General features: G+C 48.9%; 1 protein-coding gene across 1 annotated transcript in view; it reads right to left on the reverse strand.

Moving 5' to 3' along the window:
• LOC114782617 (plexin-A1-like) overlaps positions 1-22,500 on the reverse strand; it is a 42,896-nt gene that overhangs the window by 16,387 nt on the left and 4,009 nt on the right. Inside the window, exons 2-4 of the mRNA XM_028968495.1 lie at positions 20,264-21,564; positions 17,945-18,127; positions 1,429-1,560 (exon numbers count right to left, since the gene is read on the reverse strand). Coding sequence (XP_028824328.1) covers positions 1,429-1,560; positions 17,945-18,127; positions 20,264-21,454 — 1,506 coding nt within the window. The 5' untranslated portion in view covers positions 21,455-21,564. The remainder of the gene's footprint in view (positions 1-1,428; positions 1,561-17,944; positions 18,128-20,263; positions 21,565-22,500) is intronic.

The following is a 22,500-nucleotide window of genomic DNA, read 5'->3' on the forward strand; positions in this document are numbered from 1 at the left end:
GTCAGTTGATACTTCCTCTACTCCGCGCTCCTCACCACAGCGTGACCTTCAAACCGACGCGCCAGGTTCACCAGGCTCCTCCCACAACTCTGCAGCCACACAATAATAATAGTAATAATACATTTCAATAACAGGAATGGAATTGTAGTCATTTGCGATTGAGGGAGGCAGGATGGAAGTTCTTTCCTCAGCGCTGGGGTTACTTTTGGGCCTGTCGAATTCTGAGGGAGTTGTTTGTCCCAAGTGCTGGTGGACCTGTGGATCTTCTCACTCGAGAGAGTCCAGGGGCCTGTAAACAGTGTTGACCATGAAGACCAAGGTCTTATCTCAGAGAAGTAAGTGGAGTTGGTTTGAGAAATACAATCCTTGTAGTGTGAAATATGATTATTATTATCTCCAGGTGAACAGCATGATTGGGTTTCTTATAGAGTTGCTCAAGCTGTTGACCTCCATTCCAGAGGAAAGCAGCCTAATAAATGTTACCGGGGTCAGGGGTCATGGTGCTGACTCAACTCCCCTCTCCTCATCATATCAGAACAAATTATGGTTCTAAACAAATTTGCTTCGACAAACTGTTTAAGACAGATATCCCATCATCCTCTCTGATTTTTTGCAGCTCATCTGTATCAGTTACAGACTCAGACACTATGAGGATGATGATCAGCAAAGGTGAGGATATCATCAGGCCAGGAGGAGATAAATGCAGCGACAGCAGAACCTGGCGGAACGTGGAGTGAGGCAGAACAGATGCATCCACATACACACACACACACACACACACATCCCTACTGAAATACACAAACTTACACACAAAATGTGCTGAAGGTAGAGAGGAGCAGAACCCAGCAGAACTGCAATCAGTTCCGCTACAGAACCAATCATCAGATGGGAAAGTACACTGATGTTCTATCATCACGCCGACTGGTCGTCGCTGCGACAGACTCCTTCATTCCCTGCTACCTGGTGCCTGAGTGGTCACTGAGAGGTGATCAGATGTTCTCTGTGTCTAGACCACAGACTCCCTGATTCAGCATACGGAACATTCAATTTTCAAAGCTGGGTCCATGACAACAAAGAGACCTCTCACCAGGAGAACCGAGAGCATCAGGCTCTGTCTCAACTTCTGGATCAATCAGATCAAATGAGAAGATATGAAAAAAATAAAGGAAATGTTCCGATCTGTCACCTGGTTCTCCAGCACACAAAACCTCAGTTAGGTGCATCTCACCAACAGACATCAAATTCCTGCAGCTCCAGTAGAACCTGCTGTAGAACCCACGTTCTCTACACTCTAGACCAGAACACGTGTCTTCTGATTCTAGAAGCATTTGTTCTGCAATGGCATGACACACTCACTTCCAGATATAATACAGGCCTGTGTGTGTGTGTGTGTGTGTGTGTGTGTGTGTGTGTGTGTGTGTGTCCTACCTCCTTCTCATTGAGGACGTAGATGAACTGCTGGTTGGGGCTGAAGATCAAGTCTCTCAGGATGGGGTTCCCTTTACTGACCTCCACATTCTCATACAGCAGACTGGGCTGGAGGACAGAGTTGACCAGGATCTGAAACACACAGCAGGGTCACATGATCTCGTGTGGCATGGTGAGAATCCCTGATTTCACACACACACACACACACACACACCAACAAGATGGAAAATGTTTGTTGGCAGGTTTAAGAGTGGCGCATCTCCATGCTCGGTGGTCTTCACCACCTGCAGTTTACTGAGAACAAGCTGGAAACAGATGGTGCTTGACCAATAATATCAAGCGCAGGTCCATCGGCCTTCTGACCGCGCAGCCTGGCATTTCAGGGCCTGAAGAGCAACCCGACATTGACTGATGACTCTTGGAGGACACTGACCACCTCAGGTGCAGTAGACCCTCCTGAAGGACTCGCATGATGAAGTGACAGGAGACCTGGGCTCCCTGCAGGACGCGCCTCATTACCGCGGAGCTGCTAAAAGAACCAGGACGTCGCATCCTCTCCCCGTTCCTTCCGGAACACTTGCCAAGTGAGGAAAAGAGCGTTCCCCGCCGAGCCCGGAGGGCGGAGGCTCCCCCGCGCCCTTCTGCTGTCTAAAGGGAACCGAGGGGAGGTGAGGCGCCGTCCCGGCAGGGGACAACAACTTTCTCTGCGCCCCCGCAGGACATCTCTTTGTTTGCTTTGTTCGTTGCACCGACCATTTAACACTCAATTTATGCACAACGTAAAAAGTGCAGCAAATGTCCTACAGAGAAACGGTTCAACGGGAGCAATTACGAGAAGATCAGGACATTCGCATCAGCAGGACGATTTTATTTTCTAAATGTACGGCCGAGGTCAGTGAAAGTGGACAGACGGACCCCCGTTACTAGACCCCCCGTCTCAACAGAGACATTTGGTTAATTAAATCAAACCAGGAGCACTTTCCCGATGAGACCGGAACCAATTTCATTAACACAGTGGTGTGGGTGGAGTCCCGGTCGGGCCACCAGATTCTGGACGTTGGGGTCCCTGACCTGCTTTCCTGGCTTTGTGACCTGTAATGTTGCGCGAGAGACGGGGGCGTGTCGGGGGCGTGGTTATCTGTGTGTGTATGTGAGCGCAGGGGAACACGCCTGTGATGAAGAAACCAGCCGGGCCGCGGAGCTTCCTCCTCTTTAATCTTTCAGGCCCTCAGCGAGTCTCCAGCTACACGCCGCGCTCCTGACATAACTGGGTCTCCCTGTGAATAATAAAACAGCCACCAGACTCCGCCTTTGATATGCGAGTGCCGCCGAGGCGCAGATTCTGCCACTAATTAAAGAGACGGAGGGGGACGGCGAGAGCCGCCACCGCTGTCTTCTCCCTGCCAAGTCCCCCAGGAGATCTTCTGACCCCGGCTCTTCTGGAATAAAAAGATGGAGTTTCTGGGTGAATGAAAGAGATAAAAAAGCAGCTGTGAACGTCCCGCCCCTGCCAGGGTCACAAGCACATGAGCTGACCCCCATAACTCCACCCACCTCCTCACACACACACTTCTGATGAAGATGAATACAAAATCGTGCTTCCTCCACCATCATGAACACAGACAGTTCAGTGACATCATTTAATCACCAACAAACCACACATCCTGCTAGCAATAATAATCAATAATTTGGTATAATACATTGATTTATTCCTCATCAAGGCTTCTCACACGACTGTTACTGTGTTTGGTATCATCTCTCTTTGTCTGAAGGGCTGTAAACAGGATGTGGAGCGACTCCCAGCAGAGACGAGTCATTAGAAGAAGCACCTGGAGGAGGACCTGAAGGAGAACCACGCTCTGGTCAAAATAATCCCTGTGAAGCCAACTCTGGTGTAGCAGCGCCACCAGATCCCAGATCCCCAAGATCTGAGTATGAGAGAAGGTGGGTGAAGGCTAAGGGGGAAGGACAACAAGAGAAGGGTTTCTGAACGAGGAATAAATGCCAGCAGGACACACACACACACACACACACTTACACACACTGCGAGTCTGTTGTTGCCCACTGGCCTTATCTGGCGGCGAGATTATTAATTCAGGGCTGTTCTGCAGGAGGAGACGGTGAGACCACCGTTTCTATGACCAAAAACTTATCAGCATTGAACACCCAACAAGCAGGAAAACACACACACACACACACACACGCACACACTCTCTTATTAACATCAGCAGGAGGTGATGCTGGTGGTAGGAGGATGATTCTGACTACAATTAAAGGGGGTAAGAGACCCGCAACAGATCTGCAAATCCATCATCCTGCTCACTAAGGGTGATGGTTTAATGTCTTGTCACCGTGTGTAAAAACTCTGGCTGTCTGTCTGTCTACCTGCCTGTCTGAATATCTGCCTGTCTGTCTGTCTACCTGCCTGTCTGAATATCTGCCTATCTGTCTGCAGTGAGAAGAAGACGCTCCTCCACACCAGTCACTACGGGGCCCTTCAATCGACTCAGGATGGTGTGTGTGTGTGTGTGTGTGTGTGTGTAACATCACACAGGAAGTGATCTGACAGATCCTGTGGGACTGCGGCTCTAATCACATGACCACTGGAGCTTAAAATTGCCATTTAAAGCCGCTGTGCACAATTACACAACTTCAGCGCCCAACATTCTCCGTACAAGTTCCGATATCACCGTTCTTACCTTGCAGACAGACAGAAACCTACTCAGCAGACAGGCAGGTAGACAGACAGGCAGGTAGGTAGACAGACAGATATTCAGACAGGCAGGTAGACAGACAGGCAGATATTCAGACAGGCAGGTAGACAGACAGGCAGATATTCAGACAGGCAGGTAGACAGACAGGCAGGTAGACAGACAGACAGATATTCAGACAGGCAGGTAGACAGACAGGCAGGTAGACAGACAGACAGGTAGACAGACAGGCAGATATTCAGACAGGCAGGTAGACAGACAGACAGGTAGACAGACAGACAGGTAGACAGACAGACAGATATTCAGACAGGCAGGTACACAGACAAGCAGGTAGACAGACAGGCAGGTAGACAGACAGGCAGATATTCAGACAGGCAGGTACACAGACAGACAGATATTCAGACAGGCAGGTAGACAGACAGACAGATATACAGACAGGCAGATATTCAGACAGGCAGGTAGACAGACAGACAGATATTCAGACAGGCAGGTAGACAGACAAACAGGCAGGTATGAACACAGACATGAAGACAGGAACACAGGCAGACATGAAGATAGGAAGACAGCCAGGCAGACAGACAGACAGAGAGCTCCACGTTTCTGTCCAGCAATCCCCCTTCCCCTGTAATGCCACGTACATCTCCTGGGAAACAGTGATGAAACAAAGAACCTGTGTGAGTGTGCGTACGCCGCTGGAGCCTTACTAATAACGCCACGTTCCAGATGTAACAACGTTCCACAGGAGACCCAATTAAAGTAGAAATGGAGCGACCACCCCATCAATTACAGAATGGAGCACGACCCACCCTGCCATCCCTCAAACCAGAACCTCCTACTGACATCCACAATGCACTTCAGCACACTAATGACACACAGAAATAGACTAGCGGTCAGAAACACAAGTCATGTGACCAGAGAATCCACGAGGAACACAGTGGTTTGTGTGTGTGTGTGTGTGTGTGTGTGTGTGTGTTTTTACATAGCGTGTCTGGTGGGCAGAGTCATGCCAGTCGGGTTCCATCATGATGGGGCCACACACACACAGGCCCCAGGAGGTTCCGGCCTCAGGCAGCGCCATTAATCTTCAGGAGGTGAATAACCTGAAACAGGGTGAGAAAGAGAACGTTCCGTCCGTCCTCTTCTCCCCTCCCCCAGCACCAGAGAAGCTGCCAGGTCTGAAGTGAAGTGCTGAGCTCCTCTTTTTCTTCACACCAGAACTGAAAACAATTACTACTGCACATGAGCAGCAGAAACAAGGTGGAGAACAGCGACGGATCTTCTCCTTCATTATGATGATCCACAAACCCTCGGGCAAAGGCTGAACTGGACACAAAACAAATAAGAACCCGTTCCAGCTGCCCAGAACCAGGGGGTACAAATCACAAACAGCCCCGGGGTACATTCACCAGACTGTGACCTTTCACCCAATCACGGAGCAAAGCCAGCCTCAAGCCTCAAGCAGATACCTGCAGAGGACGGACAAACACACACACGGCAGTTGGAGGAGAGATGATCCCTGGGAAGAAGCTACAGATGGGCTCTTCATGCTCGGCTTGTGAGAGTGGCGACCCCAGCGGGGGGAGGGGTGGGGATAATCTAGATCTCCACATTCGGCACCAAACCAATGCCCCTTCCACCTCCACCCACCGTCAGCATGGAACGTGGATGCCATCGTAGGAACATGGAATGTGCCACAGTTTACAATCTCATTTCCATAGAACGTTCCGGCAACACAACAGGTCCTCATTAAAGGCATTACAGCAGTCAGTCGTGATGAGGAGGAAAGGCCCGCGGCGCCACGGCAACCGGCTGTCAGACGTGACCATCAGCCACACTGAGACCATCTCTCCCTCGTGGAGCATCAGCCAAGAAGAAATGTTCACGAAGATCACAATAAATATGAAGCAGAGGTCACCACGGTTTCCTGTTTTTACACCGAAACTGAGAGGAGACGTATCAGATGTATCAACCAATACAGACAGTGGGGTAAACACACACACACACACACACACACACACACACACACACACCAGCAGTTTGTGGTTTATATGAAGCCTGCTTCACAAACACAGAACATTCCTGTTCCTATGCAGCGTACCACCAAGTTTTAATAAAAAGGAATGTGGCTCTTCACGTTCCAGACTCCAGAGTTTTGTAACGCTGCCATGAAAATGAAAATATTGCCGGGATATAACTAAAATTAAAAAAAGCATTATTAACTAGAATAAAAAAAGTTAATAAAGGAGTTATTCCAGACATTGACGAACGTTCAGAATGTAGACGTGCCCACATGGTGCTTTAGATCATTCGCCAGCAGCAGTATGAGAGATTAGATGACCATTTAACAAGCAGTGAAATCAGATTTGTGTGTGTAAACACAAAACCGTCTACAGATTCTCCCTTTGCTTTTCACTGAAGACCTGCAGAGTCAACAAGATGGACAGCGGGTGTCCATGCGACGAGCCTGGTATTTCCTGTCAGTGGAAAGGAGCACCAGCAGAACGTTTGGTGCCCACTGACCCCCTGGCATTCATCTGAGCAGAATGATTTCCTCCCACTGCTGTAAATCCACACTGACCACCAAACAGTCATGAACCAGGATCAGGGGAAATTCACATCCATCCTGGAAATGTTCTGAATAATAAGTACAGCCACAGCAGATCCAGGCCTTCTGGAGACATTCCAAAATTCCAGCTTTAATACCACACACCTGACTCTGTGAAATCGCTCCTAAGAACAGGGATTTGTAGAATTTGGTAGATGTTTGTGTCAGACTGAGACCATAATTCTGCCCACTGGCCTTCCAGGTGGTCTGAGTTCTCTGGATCTGGAGCATCATATCCATACAGAAATAAAAATCACCTCTACTCCCTCTTTACACAAAACCTGACAGGAGGCTGGGTGCCAGTGCTGGATTATTTTTAGTGGACAGTTGCCCACTAACTCCTGACCAACAACCCATGTATAGCTCTGTAGACAGACAAAAGTTCTGTAGAAGAGAGAAGTAAGCAAGGCTGCCACAACCCCATCTATAAAGTCCAGAACAGAAACTGAAAACTCACCATAAACTAGCCCAGAACCCATATCCAAACCATTCCTAAACCTTGCCCTAAACCTGTCCTGACTATGTCTGTAAATGAATCCCGAACCTGAATGCCTTATACTGTCCCTAATTAGTCCATAAACCGGTCCTAAACCTGCCTTATACTGCCCCTAATTAGGTCCATAAAACAGTCCCTGCCTTATATTGTCCCAAACCTGCCCTATACCATCCCAAACTAGTCCGTAAATGAGTCTCAAAATCTGCCCTAAACCAGGTCCTAAATCTGCCCTGTAGCGTCCTGAATTATTCACAGCGATGTCCTTAGAGATGTGAAAAGCAGAAGGACTGTCGGATCATTTTAACCTGGTTAACCGTATCCCTTAGAAGGCATGGTTGACTCCGGGTTCTAGATAAAGCCAAAGGAGGCTAACTCACAACTTTTCAGATGCTGCCCAGCATCAGTGTTCTCTCTGTGACCTTTCACCTTCAACGACCCCCCAGCCTTCAAAGGTGTCTTCGCCGTCACCATGAGTCTCATTAAAAAAATGACCTGTGAGTGGAACTACAGAAGTTTCCGATTTCTCGGCGTTGCTCCGGTGATAAAGTGCGGTGTGACCGCGGCCAGCGGCCTGGATTTCCTCTTTATCGTGCGGTGACCTGCGATTGATCGCATCACGCCTGGTTCTGTGCGGCGTTATCTGAAATGAAATTCCTGTGGTGGGGATGGACAGTGACCTGCTGAGTAATTAACACTGAGAGATGGTGAATAATACAATTACAGCGTCCCATTGGTTTCCAATAATCTAATCGGGTCCAGCTTTCTCTACACTCAAGGAACCCGAGTCAGCATGTCTGAGCAGGAACAACCTGATGTGGAGGTGACCTGAGAGATGAGTTACAGCAAACCGAACAAAATAATGATAAAATCATCACCACATGAAAGAAAGACCTCCGTACTACAGATAATTATTCATGATGAATCAACTGTGATAACTAGCGGGCTAACGTGAGACAATCCACCGTTCCGTGGTCAGAACCTGACCGTCCAGAGGTGTCTGAGGCTCCATCTGTGGGGTCTTAAATCACAACTGGACCACTGTGCGTGCGAGAGAAAGTGTGTCTGTGTGTATGTGTGTGTGTGTGTGTGCGTGTCAACAAGACACTTCCACCACCCAGCCCTGCACAAATTACCTCATTAAATTTCATTGCATTAAGCCAGTTTTATGAATTTAACATCGTCCCTGGACCATTGTGTTCCTCCAAATTAGATTAAAGAAACATTCGCCTTTTTTCTCGCCTGCTTGGAGTCTTTCAATTATTTCTGGAGGACGACACACAGACGGAGAGTCTAATGAGAAGCGACAGCTTCTGTCCATTTCATTAGGTCCACAGAAGGCTGTAGAGGGAAGTGACGGGGCTGGACGCGTCACCGTGGAGAAGTGCCATCAGACGAGGGTCTTCAGTCCAGGGGGTCAGGAACTGAACACACAATTTTAACCTTCATCACGGTGTGAAATGTGGGGAACTGATCGTGCTCTGTGTGTGTGTGTGTGTGTGTGTGTGTGTGTGTGATGACCCCAGAGGTTAGGACACAAATTGCATGTCATTGTAATCAGCAGTTTGAGAGGGGAAAGTCAGGCCTGACTGGATCTCCCAGCATGCCTCAGGAGACAGACAGGCGACCAAACTGGGCCGCCAACGGGCAAAAAACGCAGAGTGGCAGAAACGCGGCGGCCCTGATTAGAGGGAAGCAGTTCTGCCCCCTCAGCTGCCCTTCACACCCACCACCCGACTCAGCTCGGCCAATCAGAGCGCAGATATCTCAGAAACCAACAACAACAAGGCTGACACGAGAAGAATCAGCGGCGGACCTGGTCCTCCCAGCCACCACGACCACCAAGGCCCGGTACTGTGGAGCACTCAGAGCACAAAGCGGGGCGCGGCAGGGCCGACCGACACGAGAGCCCCCGTGGGGGCCAGTCTTGGCTGGGGTGACCAGCGGCGTCCTGCCAAGGCATCTCCACATTTTAATTCCCATTAAAACACACACGCGGACGCCCCCCACTCATTTTAATCCAATCCGGCAGCGCCAATGTCCACATGGTCCCACTTACTGTACAGAGACACTTCCAAATAATGGCATTACACAACACACAAGCGCCCGATGACATCACTCGGGGGGCGACTCATTTCGAGGCCCATTACGGGCAAGCAGCATTATCTCATCACACACACACACACACACACACACACACACACACTGGCACCGCCGGCGGGATCACAAGCGAGTGGAAAACTGGCCTTCCTCCCCAGCCCTGATATAAATAACGGAGTCATCGCCTCTGCGCCCGTCAAGGTCAATCCTCATTTCATTAAAATCTGCTGCAGGAAATGGAGCCGCCGCGGTAAGATGGCCACCCCGCAAAAACACCGTTCACCCTCAGTCAGCGCCATTCGACACTTCAACCGATAATTACAAGAGAAACGTCGCAAAACGGGAGCGTTTCAGGATAAGGGGTGGAGCAACGGACTGCAGGAAGTGGGAGTGGCCTGATCCTGATTAGCCTAATCCGAGTGGATCCCCGACAGGGATTAGGGAATAAAAACCTCGGGCCTTCTGTTGTAGAGAGACTGCAGACACACACACACAATTAACCATTTCAGGGTCCAGTGAGGACCTGAGACTTTTCATCTGAAAGTCCCACAGACAAACTGAAACACAGAGATCCCTCCAAGAAGGGACACGAGGAAAACGGGTCCACATCACACTTAGACACAACCTCCTACAGTTCTGAGTGTGTGTGTGTGTGTGTTCTATCTACTTGAGATCTTCAGTAACCTGATCTAAGGCGAGAAGGAGCATGGTGGCATTATGTGAAGATGATGTATCCAGAACAATCACGTTTCAGAATACAAGTTGAATTATTGTGCAGCAATCCGTAATCTGATAAATGATATAATTTACGTTCTATTGTCAGTTTCAGCTCCACCTACCATCTGCCTATTGGTCACCTCCACCTATATAAAGTGACTTCAGATGGTGTTCTGGAGGTCCCCAGGGTCTGCTAGGCCCTTACTCTTTTGGGAGGTCCCCATGGTCCTCTGAGATCTATAAGGAGCTCCGTTGGGGATCTCATTCGTGTGTGGTGTTGCTTTGTGTGAAAGACCCTTTGTTGTTGGTGTTGTGCATGTTTGAGTTATCCCCGCTGGACCACCCCTTCCTTTAGGCTGTTCTGATGTTGGTTAGCTGTGCTGATCCACTGTTTTATTGTACATTAGCTCACTGGAAATAAAAGCACTGTTTGTTTGCTTTGTTTGATCGTGTGTGTGTAACAGTGGACGTCCTCCATTCCTCCCACAACAAAGATCTTCTTCAAACTCCCTGTTCACACTTTACTTCTTCATTTAGATGTTTCAGATTCTCAGCTCCAAGCTGACAGCTGATTCCAACGGAAAACAACAGGTAGATATGAAGCGCTAACCATGTAACATTAACGCTAACCATGTAGCACTAACGGCAACCATGTAGCACTAACATTAACCATGTAGCACTACCGCTAACCATGTAGCACTACCGCTAACCATGTAGCACTACCGCTAACCATGTAGCACTACCGCTAACCATGTAGCACTAACGTTTACATTTACATTTACGGCATTTACCAGACGCCCTTATCCAGAGCGACTTACAACGTGCTTTCAAGTTACCATCGATGAAGAAATCAATTCCGGTTCACTAGGACCCCAACTATGAATACATCTATTTAATTCACTCTGTTGTAGATTCTGTACACAAAGTTTGACAACAAGAAAATTACAATTTAATCTAAATATTCTTTAAAGAGGAAGGTCTTGAGCTGTCGTTTGAAGGTGCTCAGTGACTGAGCTGTTCTGACCTCGAGGGGAAGTTCATTCCACCACCGAGGGGCCAAGACGGAGAAGAGTCTAGATGAGCGTCTTCCTCGTACCTTCAGAGATGGAGGGACCAGGCGAGCAGTACTGGAGGCTCGGAGTATACCAGGTGCAGTGCGAGGTGTAATAAGGGCTGTGAGGTAGGATGGTGCTGCTCCATGTTTGGCTTTGTAGGCCAGCATCAGTATTTAGAACCTGATGTGTGCAGCTACTGGGAGCCAGTGGAGGGAACGTAGCAGAGGGGTGGTATGGGAGAATTTGGGAAGGTTGAAGATCAGTTGAAGAACGTTAACCATGAAGCACTACCGCTAACCATGTAGCACTAACGTTAACCATGGAGCACTAACGCCAACCATGTAGCACTAACGCCAACCACGTAGCACTAACGTTAACCATGTAGCACTAACGTTAACCATGAAGCACTAACGCCAACCATGTAGCACTAACGCCAACCATGTAGCACTAACGCCAACCACGTAGCACTAACGTTAACAACGTAGCACTAACGTTAACCATGTAGCACTAACGTTAACCATGAAGCACTAACGCCAACCATGTAGCACTAACATTAACCATGTAGCACTACAGCTAACCATGTAGCACTACAGCTAACCATGTAGCACTAACGTTAACCATGTAGCACTAACGTTAACCATGTAGCACTAACGTTAACCATGAAGCACTAACGCCAACCATGTAGCACTAACGTTAACCATGTAGCACTAACGCCAACCACGTAGCACTAACGCCAACCACGTAGCACTAACGTTAACCATGTAGCACTAACGTTAACCATGTAGCACTAACGTTAACCATGAAGCACTAACGCCAACCATGTAGCACTAACGTTAACCATGTAGCACTAACGCCAACCACGTAGCACTAACGCCAACCATGTAGCACTAACATTAACCATGTAGCACTACAGCTAACCATGTAGCACTAACGTTAACCATGTAGCACTAACGTTAACCATGAAGGACTAACGCCAACCATGTAGCACTAACGTTAACCATGAAGGACTAACGCCAAACATGTAGCACTAACGTTAACCATGTAGCACTAACGTTAACCATGTAACACTAACGCTAACCATGAAGCACTAACGTTAACCATTAACCATGTAGCATTACCGCTAACCATGAAGCACTAACGTTAACCATTAACCATGTAGCATTACCGCTAACCATGAAGCACTAACGTTAACCGCTCTCATCAGGATGACGAGGTTAAACACAGGACCTGCGTCAGGGCACCATGGAGATCTTTCAGAGCTCCACACACTCCCAACAAGTGGTTGTGAGCTCCTCCACCACACACTCAGGATTCTGACCCACCGCTCTTCACACGTCATTCATCAAACACAGCGAAAAATCTCACATTTTTACACTCCTTTAGAACGCTGGATGTAGCACACACATTTTTATACTCCTTTAGAACCTTATAGAATGCTGGATGTAGAATCCACCTTTTTATTCTCCTTTAGAACACTGGATGTAGAACACACATTTTTATACTCCTTTAGAACACTGGCTGTAGCACACACATATTTATACTCCTTTAGAACCTTATAGAATGCTGGATGTAGAATCCACCTTTTTATTCTCCTTTAGAACACTGGATGTAGAACACACATTTTTATACTCCTTTAGAACACTGGCTGTAGCACACACATTTTTATACTCCTTTAGAACCTTATAGAATGCTGGATGTAGAATCCACCTTTTTATTCTCCTTTAGAACACTGGATGTAGAACACACATTTTTATACTCCTTTAGAACACTGGCTGTAGCACACACATTTTTATACTCCTTTAGAACCTTATAGAATGCTGGATGTAGAATTCACCTTTTTATTCTCCTTTAGAATGCTGGATGTAGAACACACATTTTTACGCTCCTTTAGAACGCTGGATGTAGAAGACACATTTTTATACTACATTAGAACGCCGGATGTAAAACACACATTTTATACTACATTAGAACGCCGGATGTAGAACACACATTTTTATACTCCTTTAGAACGCTGGATGTAGAACACACATTTTTATACTACATTAGAACGCCGGATGTAAAACACACATTTTATACTACATTAGAACGCCGGATGTAGAACACACATTTTTATACTCCTTTAGAACGCTGGATGTAGAGCACACATTTTTATTCCTTTACTCCTTTAGAACTCCGGATGTAAAACACACATTTTAATACTACTTTAGAACCCTTTAGAACACTGGATGTAGAACACACATTTTGATGGCTGTACTGCCGCTGAGAACCGGTGAGAACACAGCAAGTCCTCGCCAGGCCTTTTTCCAGGCTCAATTAGAAGCCAGCGGAGAACAGGCCTTTGGGTCCAGGGCCAGGCGCCCCAGGGTGAAAGGTGGGCCACGCCCGTAGAGACGACCCGTGGAACCCCCCCCAGGAAAAGCGGTCTGTTTCCGTGGGGAACGGCACGTCTCTGTTTCCCGCCTGCGCATGGCGGCTGTAGACGAGATGCGAGCCAGGACCCTCTGGCCACGCCCGTGGAGAGTCCAGCTCCAGCAGATGGTCCAGGGGACGGGGAGGCTGGAGTCCCTCCTCACCTTGTTCCTTTGACTAACTTTTTTTTTTAAATTTAATAATGAGGTTAAAGTTCATGTCAGATACAGTCAGGAAGGTTCTAGCAGAAAGAACCAGAAACGTTTCCCTGGGAGGAGGTCACAGCAGGACGGTCAGACGAGCCAAATCAATTATCACCTCCTAATGAAGCAGAAGAGAGAGAATCTGGATCAAAGCAAATTATAGCGCTGAACGAAGGCAATATTTATATTTTCATATTTCCTTTATATGATGATATGTGAAGCTCCACCCAAGCAGTGTTGCATCACGAGACAGAAGAACAATTAACCTTCTGCGTGACTTCAGCTCAGCATTTGGTTTTTGTTAATCCAGCGTTTCAAGTGAATCACATACGAAAACTATTAAAGGCGTTCATCTGAGTGCCGAAAATCTCCTCTAATCTGCTGGATTAACCCCAGAGTTCCAGGCCAGCATGGAGGATGATGACTGAGGAGAAGCACAATTACGAAGCCATTTTAACCGTTTTCATGCTGAAGAGTACGGCACTTCACCGTTTTTATCCTGTATAAACTGCATAACGCCTACTGTCCCCTCCCTCTGCTCCCCGGTGAGCAGCAGGGTCTGGTGTCGGGGTTCGACTGTAGGGCCCGTGGAAGCCCACTGAGACGTACTGTATGTGGTTATGGGCTAAATACGAATTAAATGTTGTACATCAACTTTATCTGCAGATTATTCTGTATATTTAGAAATTCTTTATTTTATTTTATGTCCTTAATTAATATGCTGCCAAGAAGAAAAGCTGGTAAAATTCTACTCTATTCATTTCTTCTGAATGTCGGCGTGCTCGATTCTGATTAATGTTCTAAGGATGGACCTGTTGGGGGCAGAGCCTCCTGGAGCCATGAAGATATCCCTGACAGAGCAGAAGAGGAGAAAAGATGGGGTCTTCTCTCCTCCTCCACCATCACTGAAGCAAATGGGTGCTGGGTGGCATCTCAGGGTGGCCCAGGAGGAAACGCGCTCCACCACGCAGCCAGAGGGACTGAAGGGCCCCATTAGGACCGCAGCCAAGAGCGCGGAGCTTAATTACGGGGAGGGGCGCGGCCCGCGGAACCGCACGCTCCATGTGGGAGAGATTACATTCGCGCCAGTCGCTCGCCTTTCCGCGCCGAGCATTGTTCCCCCACAATGGGCTCAAAAGCCTTGAAGAGCCAGGCTGGTTCTAAAGGGAGCCGAGTTCTGTTCTCCCCCCGCCCGCTGAAGGCCTCGGAGTGGCACTTTCATATCATGCTCGCTAATCTGGTGCCATTCTGGGCACAGTGGAAGTTGGCACGGCAACAACCAACAGATGGGAGAATTATGGTACCTACAGTCCCTCTCTCCACCAGAGATCTACAGCAGAACGTTCAGTCAGAATGCATGTTAAGATGTTCTCCAGGCTGCATCTTTTGATGTGGTGAGTCAAATTCACAGTGGAAATCGACACCACCATGCTCCTTGATAATCACAGAGTGCTGAAGTGGTGTCCCCATCAGCCCCTCACATCTCAACTCTCATGCTGCACACGGGAGAACCTCGTTCCTGTAATCTGAGCCACGAACTTTCGTTCACGGTACTCGGGTTTAAAAAGATCTACACGTATCCGCATGCGCTATGAGCCCCAAACTAAGAAGGGAAGGAAATGATTGGGTTTAATGCGAATCAAATTTACGAATCACACGGAAAGGAGAGGTACTACAGACCGGAAGTTTGTGTTTGCTGAAGTTCGCATTCATGGCGCAAGCTAGACCCTGAAAAAATGATGAACAAGGAGGTTCTAAACCGGGTCACAGCCCCCTCCTGACTGTCCTACAGCTACATCAGGAGAACCCTGCTGACCTTCAGACACATCAACACCACGTCCCAGCAAAAGTTCAGCCACCCCGTGGTGGCCTGAACCCAGAAGGCTGTCCTGGTCTGCAGATGATGAAAGGTCAGAAATGTGTCCATCTGGATATAAATGGTTCAGATTATTGAGGTCAGTGGAGACGTCACGGTACTCCACCACTCCAGCGATGGAAATCTAACAAGACCATGTCCACACGATCTCCAGAGACTGTTCTTCAGGTGGAGGCCTCGGTTCTAGAGGTGACAGGCATGTGACTGATGTTCAGTCGGAGGAGATGCAGGGGACGGCTGTGGCCGTGTGACAGACTGACAGATGGTGTGAGAGAGCAGCTGTCTCTCCTGTCCTCCAGCAGACACCGCGTCCCAACAACAGGATGAGAGCGCTGCCAACGCAGTTGTCCAACAGAAGGTGGGTGTCAGGGACGGACACAGATGTTCGATGTTGGACATTGGTTGTCCAGCTGCCGCTGGCACCAGGTGAGTCTCCTGCCCGGGCTGAGCATAGCTGCACACTACAGACGGACGACCCGGAACGTTCTGTCTGGAACCACCGGCCTCCACAGTCCAAACACGTCATTACAGAAAATCCTACATTTATGAGGGCAGTTCCCACCGATTAAGACGGAACCCACACACGCACAGCTGAGTAGACGTCTGCCCGTGGAGGAGGTTGGAGGGAGGCAGCTGATGGTGTTGTCATGTCTGAACTGAGATGTTCCAGCTGCTGCATCGAACCCCAGAAACCTCGTCAGCACATAAAACCAAATGAGGCAGAAAATGTGGAACACACAGAGTTACTGTCCTGTCACTAAACACACACACACACACACACACACACACACACACACACTCATTTCATATCGGCTCACTCAACGTCCCCAACGTCCCACCAGTAATATACTCCGCCTCACCCATTCAAGTTAAGTGTCCCTCTCAAGGGCGCTGCTCTAATAGGCCACACCTGAGATCGGAGCGTGGAGCACCTCAACCCCCCCAAACACCCACCCACCCACACACACACACACACACACACACCTGTTGGAGAGAACGTGGTCATCAGTCACGGCGGAGCCGAGAACATCTAACACGGCTGCAGTGTGTGGTTTCAAGAGCACAGACGTGAAACAAGAACCGAGAGTCTGATCAGATCACCGATTCATCAATAACAACGAGCAGCAGACATCCCTCACACTCACACACACACACTCTCACACACACACAGAAAATGGCTGTGAATTTTACCCTTTATTGTTATTCAATCAGCAAATGAGGTGAAATTAGACAAGACGTCTTAATTAAAGTGACATTTAGAGTAACAGTAGGAGTGGTGGCGCTAACGGGCTAATTAGTCTCATATCTGGCGCCCCCTGGTCCTCCAGCTCACGTCTGTGGATGGATTGCAGATATGAGCGTGACGTCTGATCATAAACAGCCCAAATTAGAGAGGAGACCGGAGCTTCACATCTCATTCATCAACATGATCGACAGCTTTATACCACACACCCTCCATCACATCTCCCCCCTTCATGGTGCCATCAGTGGACATCAGTGGAACGAACCAAACTTATATTCAACATTCGTGCTCTAATATCTAATCACATAAATTAATGAAACCAAATGCTCCGTGTGACTGGCTCAGAAAGTGGGCGTGGTTAACGGCATTACTGAGCACCACCCTCATGATCCCACAGGCATCCCATGATATTTCTACAAGTCCCGGTTAATGTGGCCACGTCCAACATACACACCCGACATGTTCCTCACGCTGTTGATTTAAATCTCTATAATGAACTTATAATTAAGCCATAATCAACCTCTCCTCCATCCTGGTTTGAGCACCACTTCAATCCTCTGTTTCTATTGGTTGAACATTCAAAGTCAATCAGGCGGCATCAGACACGTTTTTATACTGTTATTATAATGTTACTGTTTTCACCAATGAGATCAGACTGTGAACATCAAACTGATAAGATCCAATAAATAATCAATATCAGGTAAACTGATCATTAATGAACCAATTACACCCCTTTTATCAGGAATTATCTTTATAATACATTTAGTAGTGAGAGCACCATGTTGAATTGAAGGGTGTATGAATCACACACACACACACACACACACACTATAAATGCAGCCTGCAGCAAAACGCTTCGGCACGTGTCCAGCCGTCCTCGGAGGATGAAATGTCCATGTCTGATTATAAATTCATATGAATGAATCAATTCGGCCTCCAGCAGCTCTGAGGAGTCGAGAGAATCACAATGAGACGGCGTGAACAGAACCAAACGCGGTGTGTGTGATCTCATCACACCACGCCCATCTAGACCCCGCCCACCGGGACAACAGCAGCGTGTCTCTGCAGGGCAGTAATGATATTTTTAGTAAAACATGAACTCACCTTCTTGATCCTGCCGGTACGGGTCCCAGCGAAGGCCACCGTGTTTCCACGGTAATCGTAGGCGGCCACAGCGGTCATCCCCTCGTCCTTGTCTATGAAGACCGGGAGACCCTCAATGGTGGTGGTCCCACCCAGCGGCTGGTTAAAGTCCTGACCGCAGAAGTTATCGTCTATTTGCAGAGGCTGTAGAGGGGAGAGACATTCTGATTGGTTAAAAAGGACACCAGAACCCTGTTCTCCTCACTCTCCACAGGAGGTGGTTCCTGATTGAGAGCCACCAGTTATCTCGCAAAAGAATGTGTGGTCTGGTCAAAAAATGTTCTGCACGGTATCTTGTTAAATATTCAGCTACTGGTGGACAAGTCTCGGCCTCACAGGGTTCATCAGAGTTCAGCTCCACTGAGACACACACACACACACACACACACTGATTCTACTCTAAAGAACTGGGGTCCAGGGGAGTGAAGCTGAAAACAGCTGCATTTCGGCCAGGAAACTCTGTTGTAGGTCAGTTGTTGTCCTCAGTCTCACTCGAGTGTCTGCTCTGTGTGTGTGTGTGTGTGTTGTTGGAACCCAAACCAGCAGCACGGTACCCCGAGGCGTCGTCCTTAACCAAACAAGTGTTGCTCTGCAGGGAACGGAACTCACGTTCCTCAGACACCATCGCCTGGTAACAGCCGGCGCTCAGCCGCAGAGGCTCCGCCTTCCTTAAACACTCCCAGATGTAGGATGATGAAGTGGTGTCTTCATTTGCAGCTTGAATCTGACATCCTGCCTGAGAAGGTCCATCAAACGTGGCCCCTAAACGCGTCCCAGGCCGAGAAAGAGTTTCCCACAGCGCAGCGCACAGAACCGTTCTAGAACGTGGCTGCAGGATTCAGAAACATCACAGAATGCATTCTCCAAAAGATCCTCTGCTGGGGAACTAGTGCTGGTTCTCAAGTGAGGAAAGGTGGGGTTAGAAATGCCGATAACCCCGATCTGCATGGTCATGAGAAGAGTCAGGCTGGTGGACCTCCTCCAAACTGCTGTTGACAGGAGATCCTTTCTTCTGACATCAGATTATACAGACAATGGTTCCCTGAAGAAGCGACAGACAGCAGATAACCAGACACCATCAGCAGTGATGAATACAATTTCCTCTTCGTTTTCAGAATCACTCGACTGGACTGTACAGATAAGAAACTCTTGTTTGATGAAGACCAGATGAGGCAGTGAAGCTGCCGCTTAGTTTCGGTTCCTGTTCTGCTCTTTCATGTCTCCTCAGGACATTTTGAAAAGCTCATTAGCGTTGCTAATCCATTATTTCATCCTTTCTACAGGAGCAAAACAAAGCTTTTAGCAAGGAAGGTGACCTGTTCCAGCAGCCCGTACTGAAGGACAACCCCGAGGAGCTCCAGTCAGTCTTAAACAGTACGAGATCATTTCAGGAGGAGGCCTGTGTCACATTTTTGATCTTCTGCATGCTGGAGCAGATGATCAACACGCATCATCAAGTAGTCCACCTGATTTACATATCTTCACAGGAGAACAGAGACATCAGCAACCCTCCGCTGGTCTGTCTGCCTCTCTGACGGGACACTGGACTTTTTCTGTGAACGTATTTATGGCTGAGCGGCCAAATCCAGCCAATTAATTGGTTGCTGAGGAGTTCAGATGAAGAACATCAGGTGAGTGGAGCTGAATTATGCATGATCCTTTCATCTAGTTCAGTCGAGCGTGCCACCATCATTACCTGGGCAGATTTCTGCAGGCCAGACATCATGATGGTCATGGTAATTATCATTCATACGCCAGCAGTTTGTCCACTTGGACCAGCAGTGCTGGCATCAGAACCATCTGCGTGAAACAGAACATGATCTGCTGTCTGGCATCACAGGGGACCAGGTCTGACCTTTCCTCAGACAGCAGCAGCGGAAGGTGATTAGCGACTGGACATGCTGCCGGACTCTATAAATCAGTCTGCTGAGGGACCGGAGATCGCTGGACTACTGACGTCCCTCGAGCGGAGAGCAGCATCGAGAACGCAGAACCCAGAGCAGTAAACGTCCTCTGGTGTGCGTCTAAAGAAAAACAATATTTTCACCTAATCGATAATTACGTGTTTTAGTCGTAACGGGGACCAAACGTAATTTTCCTAAAAATACGTTTAGTTTATTTAGCACAAACAATGAGAAGACACACACACACAAAAATGAAAAAGATGAGCTGAAGGTGGAGAAACCAGGCGATACCATGGAGACCTTGATGGATCTGAACACACGTTGGTTCTACAGTCACCATCACCACACTAGGAAGAGGAGAAAAAGCAGGACTTACAGAGTTGATGCAGGCCAGCTCCTTGTTGAGGAGCCAGGGGAGAGAAAGTTTTCCTTCTCCTCTGTAGCACGACTGTATTCGCTCCTTGATCTTCTGCTTGATCTTACGCAAGGTGAACAGGCACAGAACCGACTCCTTGGGCGGTTTGGCGCGGTTCTTCTGGCCCTGGGCAAAGATCACGAACAGCACCTCGTCCCGCTCGGACAGTCCCAACGAGCGCGCCAGCCTGGCTCCTGGTCTGCTCAGAAATGCATCCTGGACCAGACGGTACTCAACACCATCCCTTGTGCAGCCGATTGGAAACTCGACATACGAGTAGAACTTGGGGTCGTCCACGCAGAGGCGGACGATTTTGGAGGTGAAGAACTGCTCTCCGCTGGCATCGGGTGAGGTCAGCTGTGTGTCCAGCTGCAGGGTCAGGTAGTAGATGAACTGCTCGCTGCTGAAGCTGTAAATGTAGTAGATGTCGAATGAGGGGAACTTGGAGAGGGTGTCCGATGGGATCTTCAGCTGGGATGAGACAAACTCATCCTGGTAGACGAAGCTGAACATGTCGGCGTTCTCCTCGTTGGCCATCAGCTTGCGACTGGAGAGTGTGGGGAAGTACTCAGACTTACCCTCAATGGGGGTTCCCACAAACATCTTGCCGGTCCCACCACCACCCGTATAGCCGCTGATGACCACGCCGGACATGGTGCCGGACTCGGACACGCTGGAGAGGTAGTGCTCCTTGCGGTGGTGTGGTTCTCCCAGCTTGAAGAGGTCGTCCAGGCGCAGGAACTGGCAGATGCCCTGTGAGGTGCTGCCACAAGCAATGAGCCGGTTCTGTCCATAGTCCAGTAACAGGAGCTTGTTGACATTGCTGGTCTGCACCAGCTCATGGTGGCAGGACTGGACGCCGGGCGGTGGGTAGCACTTCTCGTTGTCCACCACAGGGCCGGTCACATGGCTACGCAGCTTGGTCAGGTTGCTGGAGAGCTTGAAGATCCAGTTGATGGCGCCCACATACACCTCGCCCGTCTTGTTGTGGACCACCAGGTGGGTCAGGCCTCCCTCCAGTGGGGCGAATGTCCGAAAAGGAGCTGGAGTGGCAGCACGGCCTCCACCAACTAAGAGGAGGAGGGCCACATGGACAAGGAAGGGGCCTCTAGGAAGCGGGACAGTGACCACCGGCCACATGGTGGGGACCATTGACAGAAACCGGGGTCTCTCGGGGATAAGGGTGACGGCAGTTCAGAGAGTGTCCTGTCGAGCCGTAGTCCTCTACATCGGCGTCCTCTGCCGTAATGAAGCTCCCAGCCCTGCAACAGAAGGAAGATGAGGACACGATGAGACCATGAAGAGGACCGGAACATTTTCTTCTCGAAATCGCCCAAAGCCGTGCCAACCACACCGAGAACAACAAGTCATAATGCGTCCGTCTGGATATAAATCACGATCGGGCCCGGGGGGGACCCCTGTACAGCATTTAATGAGGGTGCCGTAAATATTTCACAGAGAGGGGGGGACGGAGACGAGTCCAACCCCTAACCAGCAGGTCCGAACCCAGAGCCTGCATCTGAGCCTCAGCAGATATGACGGTCCCCCGTCCAGTCTCAACACTGCCACCATTGTACCGACTTGACATTTATCTCATAGCGGCAACGAGCGAGGGGACATCTGACCATCCACCGTCCCAGCAGGCCACTCTCAGTGGGAGTCATGCTTTATTATGAATCATTTGATCTAAAAGCAGACTATAAATTTACATTTAACAGAGTTTGACCCGAAACGTTGTGAAATAAGAAAGAGGCGTGGCCCTGACTTATCTGGGACGGCGATGTGCTGATACGCAGGAAGTAAAGGAGTTTATTTTTACTCTGCTGACTAAAATCAATCACGAGCGCAGTTAAATAGTTCAACAGAGCGCCAGGGGCGGAGCCGGGACCCGCAGCCAGGTGGACAAGGAGTAGAGAACTTCCAACTGTGAGATCCTGGTGGGAATTCCTTCGTCTGGAAATGCATGAACATTTCTGATAAAGGTCCCTGCGGCCCCCCGATTTACAAACCACGTGACGGTCACGTTGACGTGTGGAGAGTGAGAGAAATAACGAGAAGGTGACAACGAAGGAGACGAAGCACCTACAGCATCCTGAGAAGAAGGTTTCAGACGTATCACCATGCAACCTGGAGACCCTTAACTTGTCTGTAAGCGTAGGCGTGTGTACGTCCCCGCCCTGTGCCCGGTGTCCTGGGAT

Source organism: Denticeps clupeoides, unplaced genomic scaffold (genome assembly GCF_900700375.1).
Source record: "Denticeps clupeoides unplaced genomic scaffold, fDenClu1.1, whole genome shotgun sequence".
In the NCBI taxonomy this organism is placed as follows: Eukaryota; Metazoa; Chordata; class Actinopteri; order Clupeiformes; family Denticipitidae; genus Denticeps; species Denticeps clupeoides.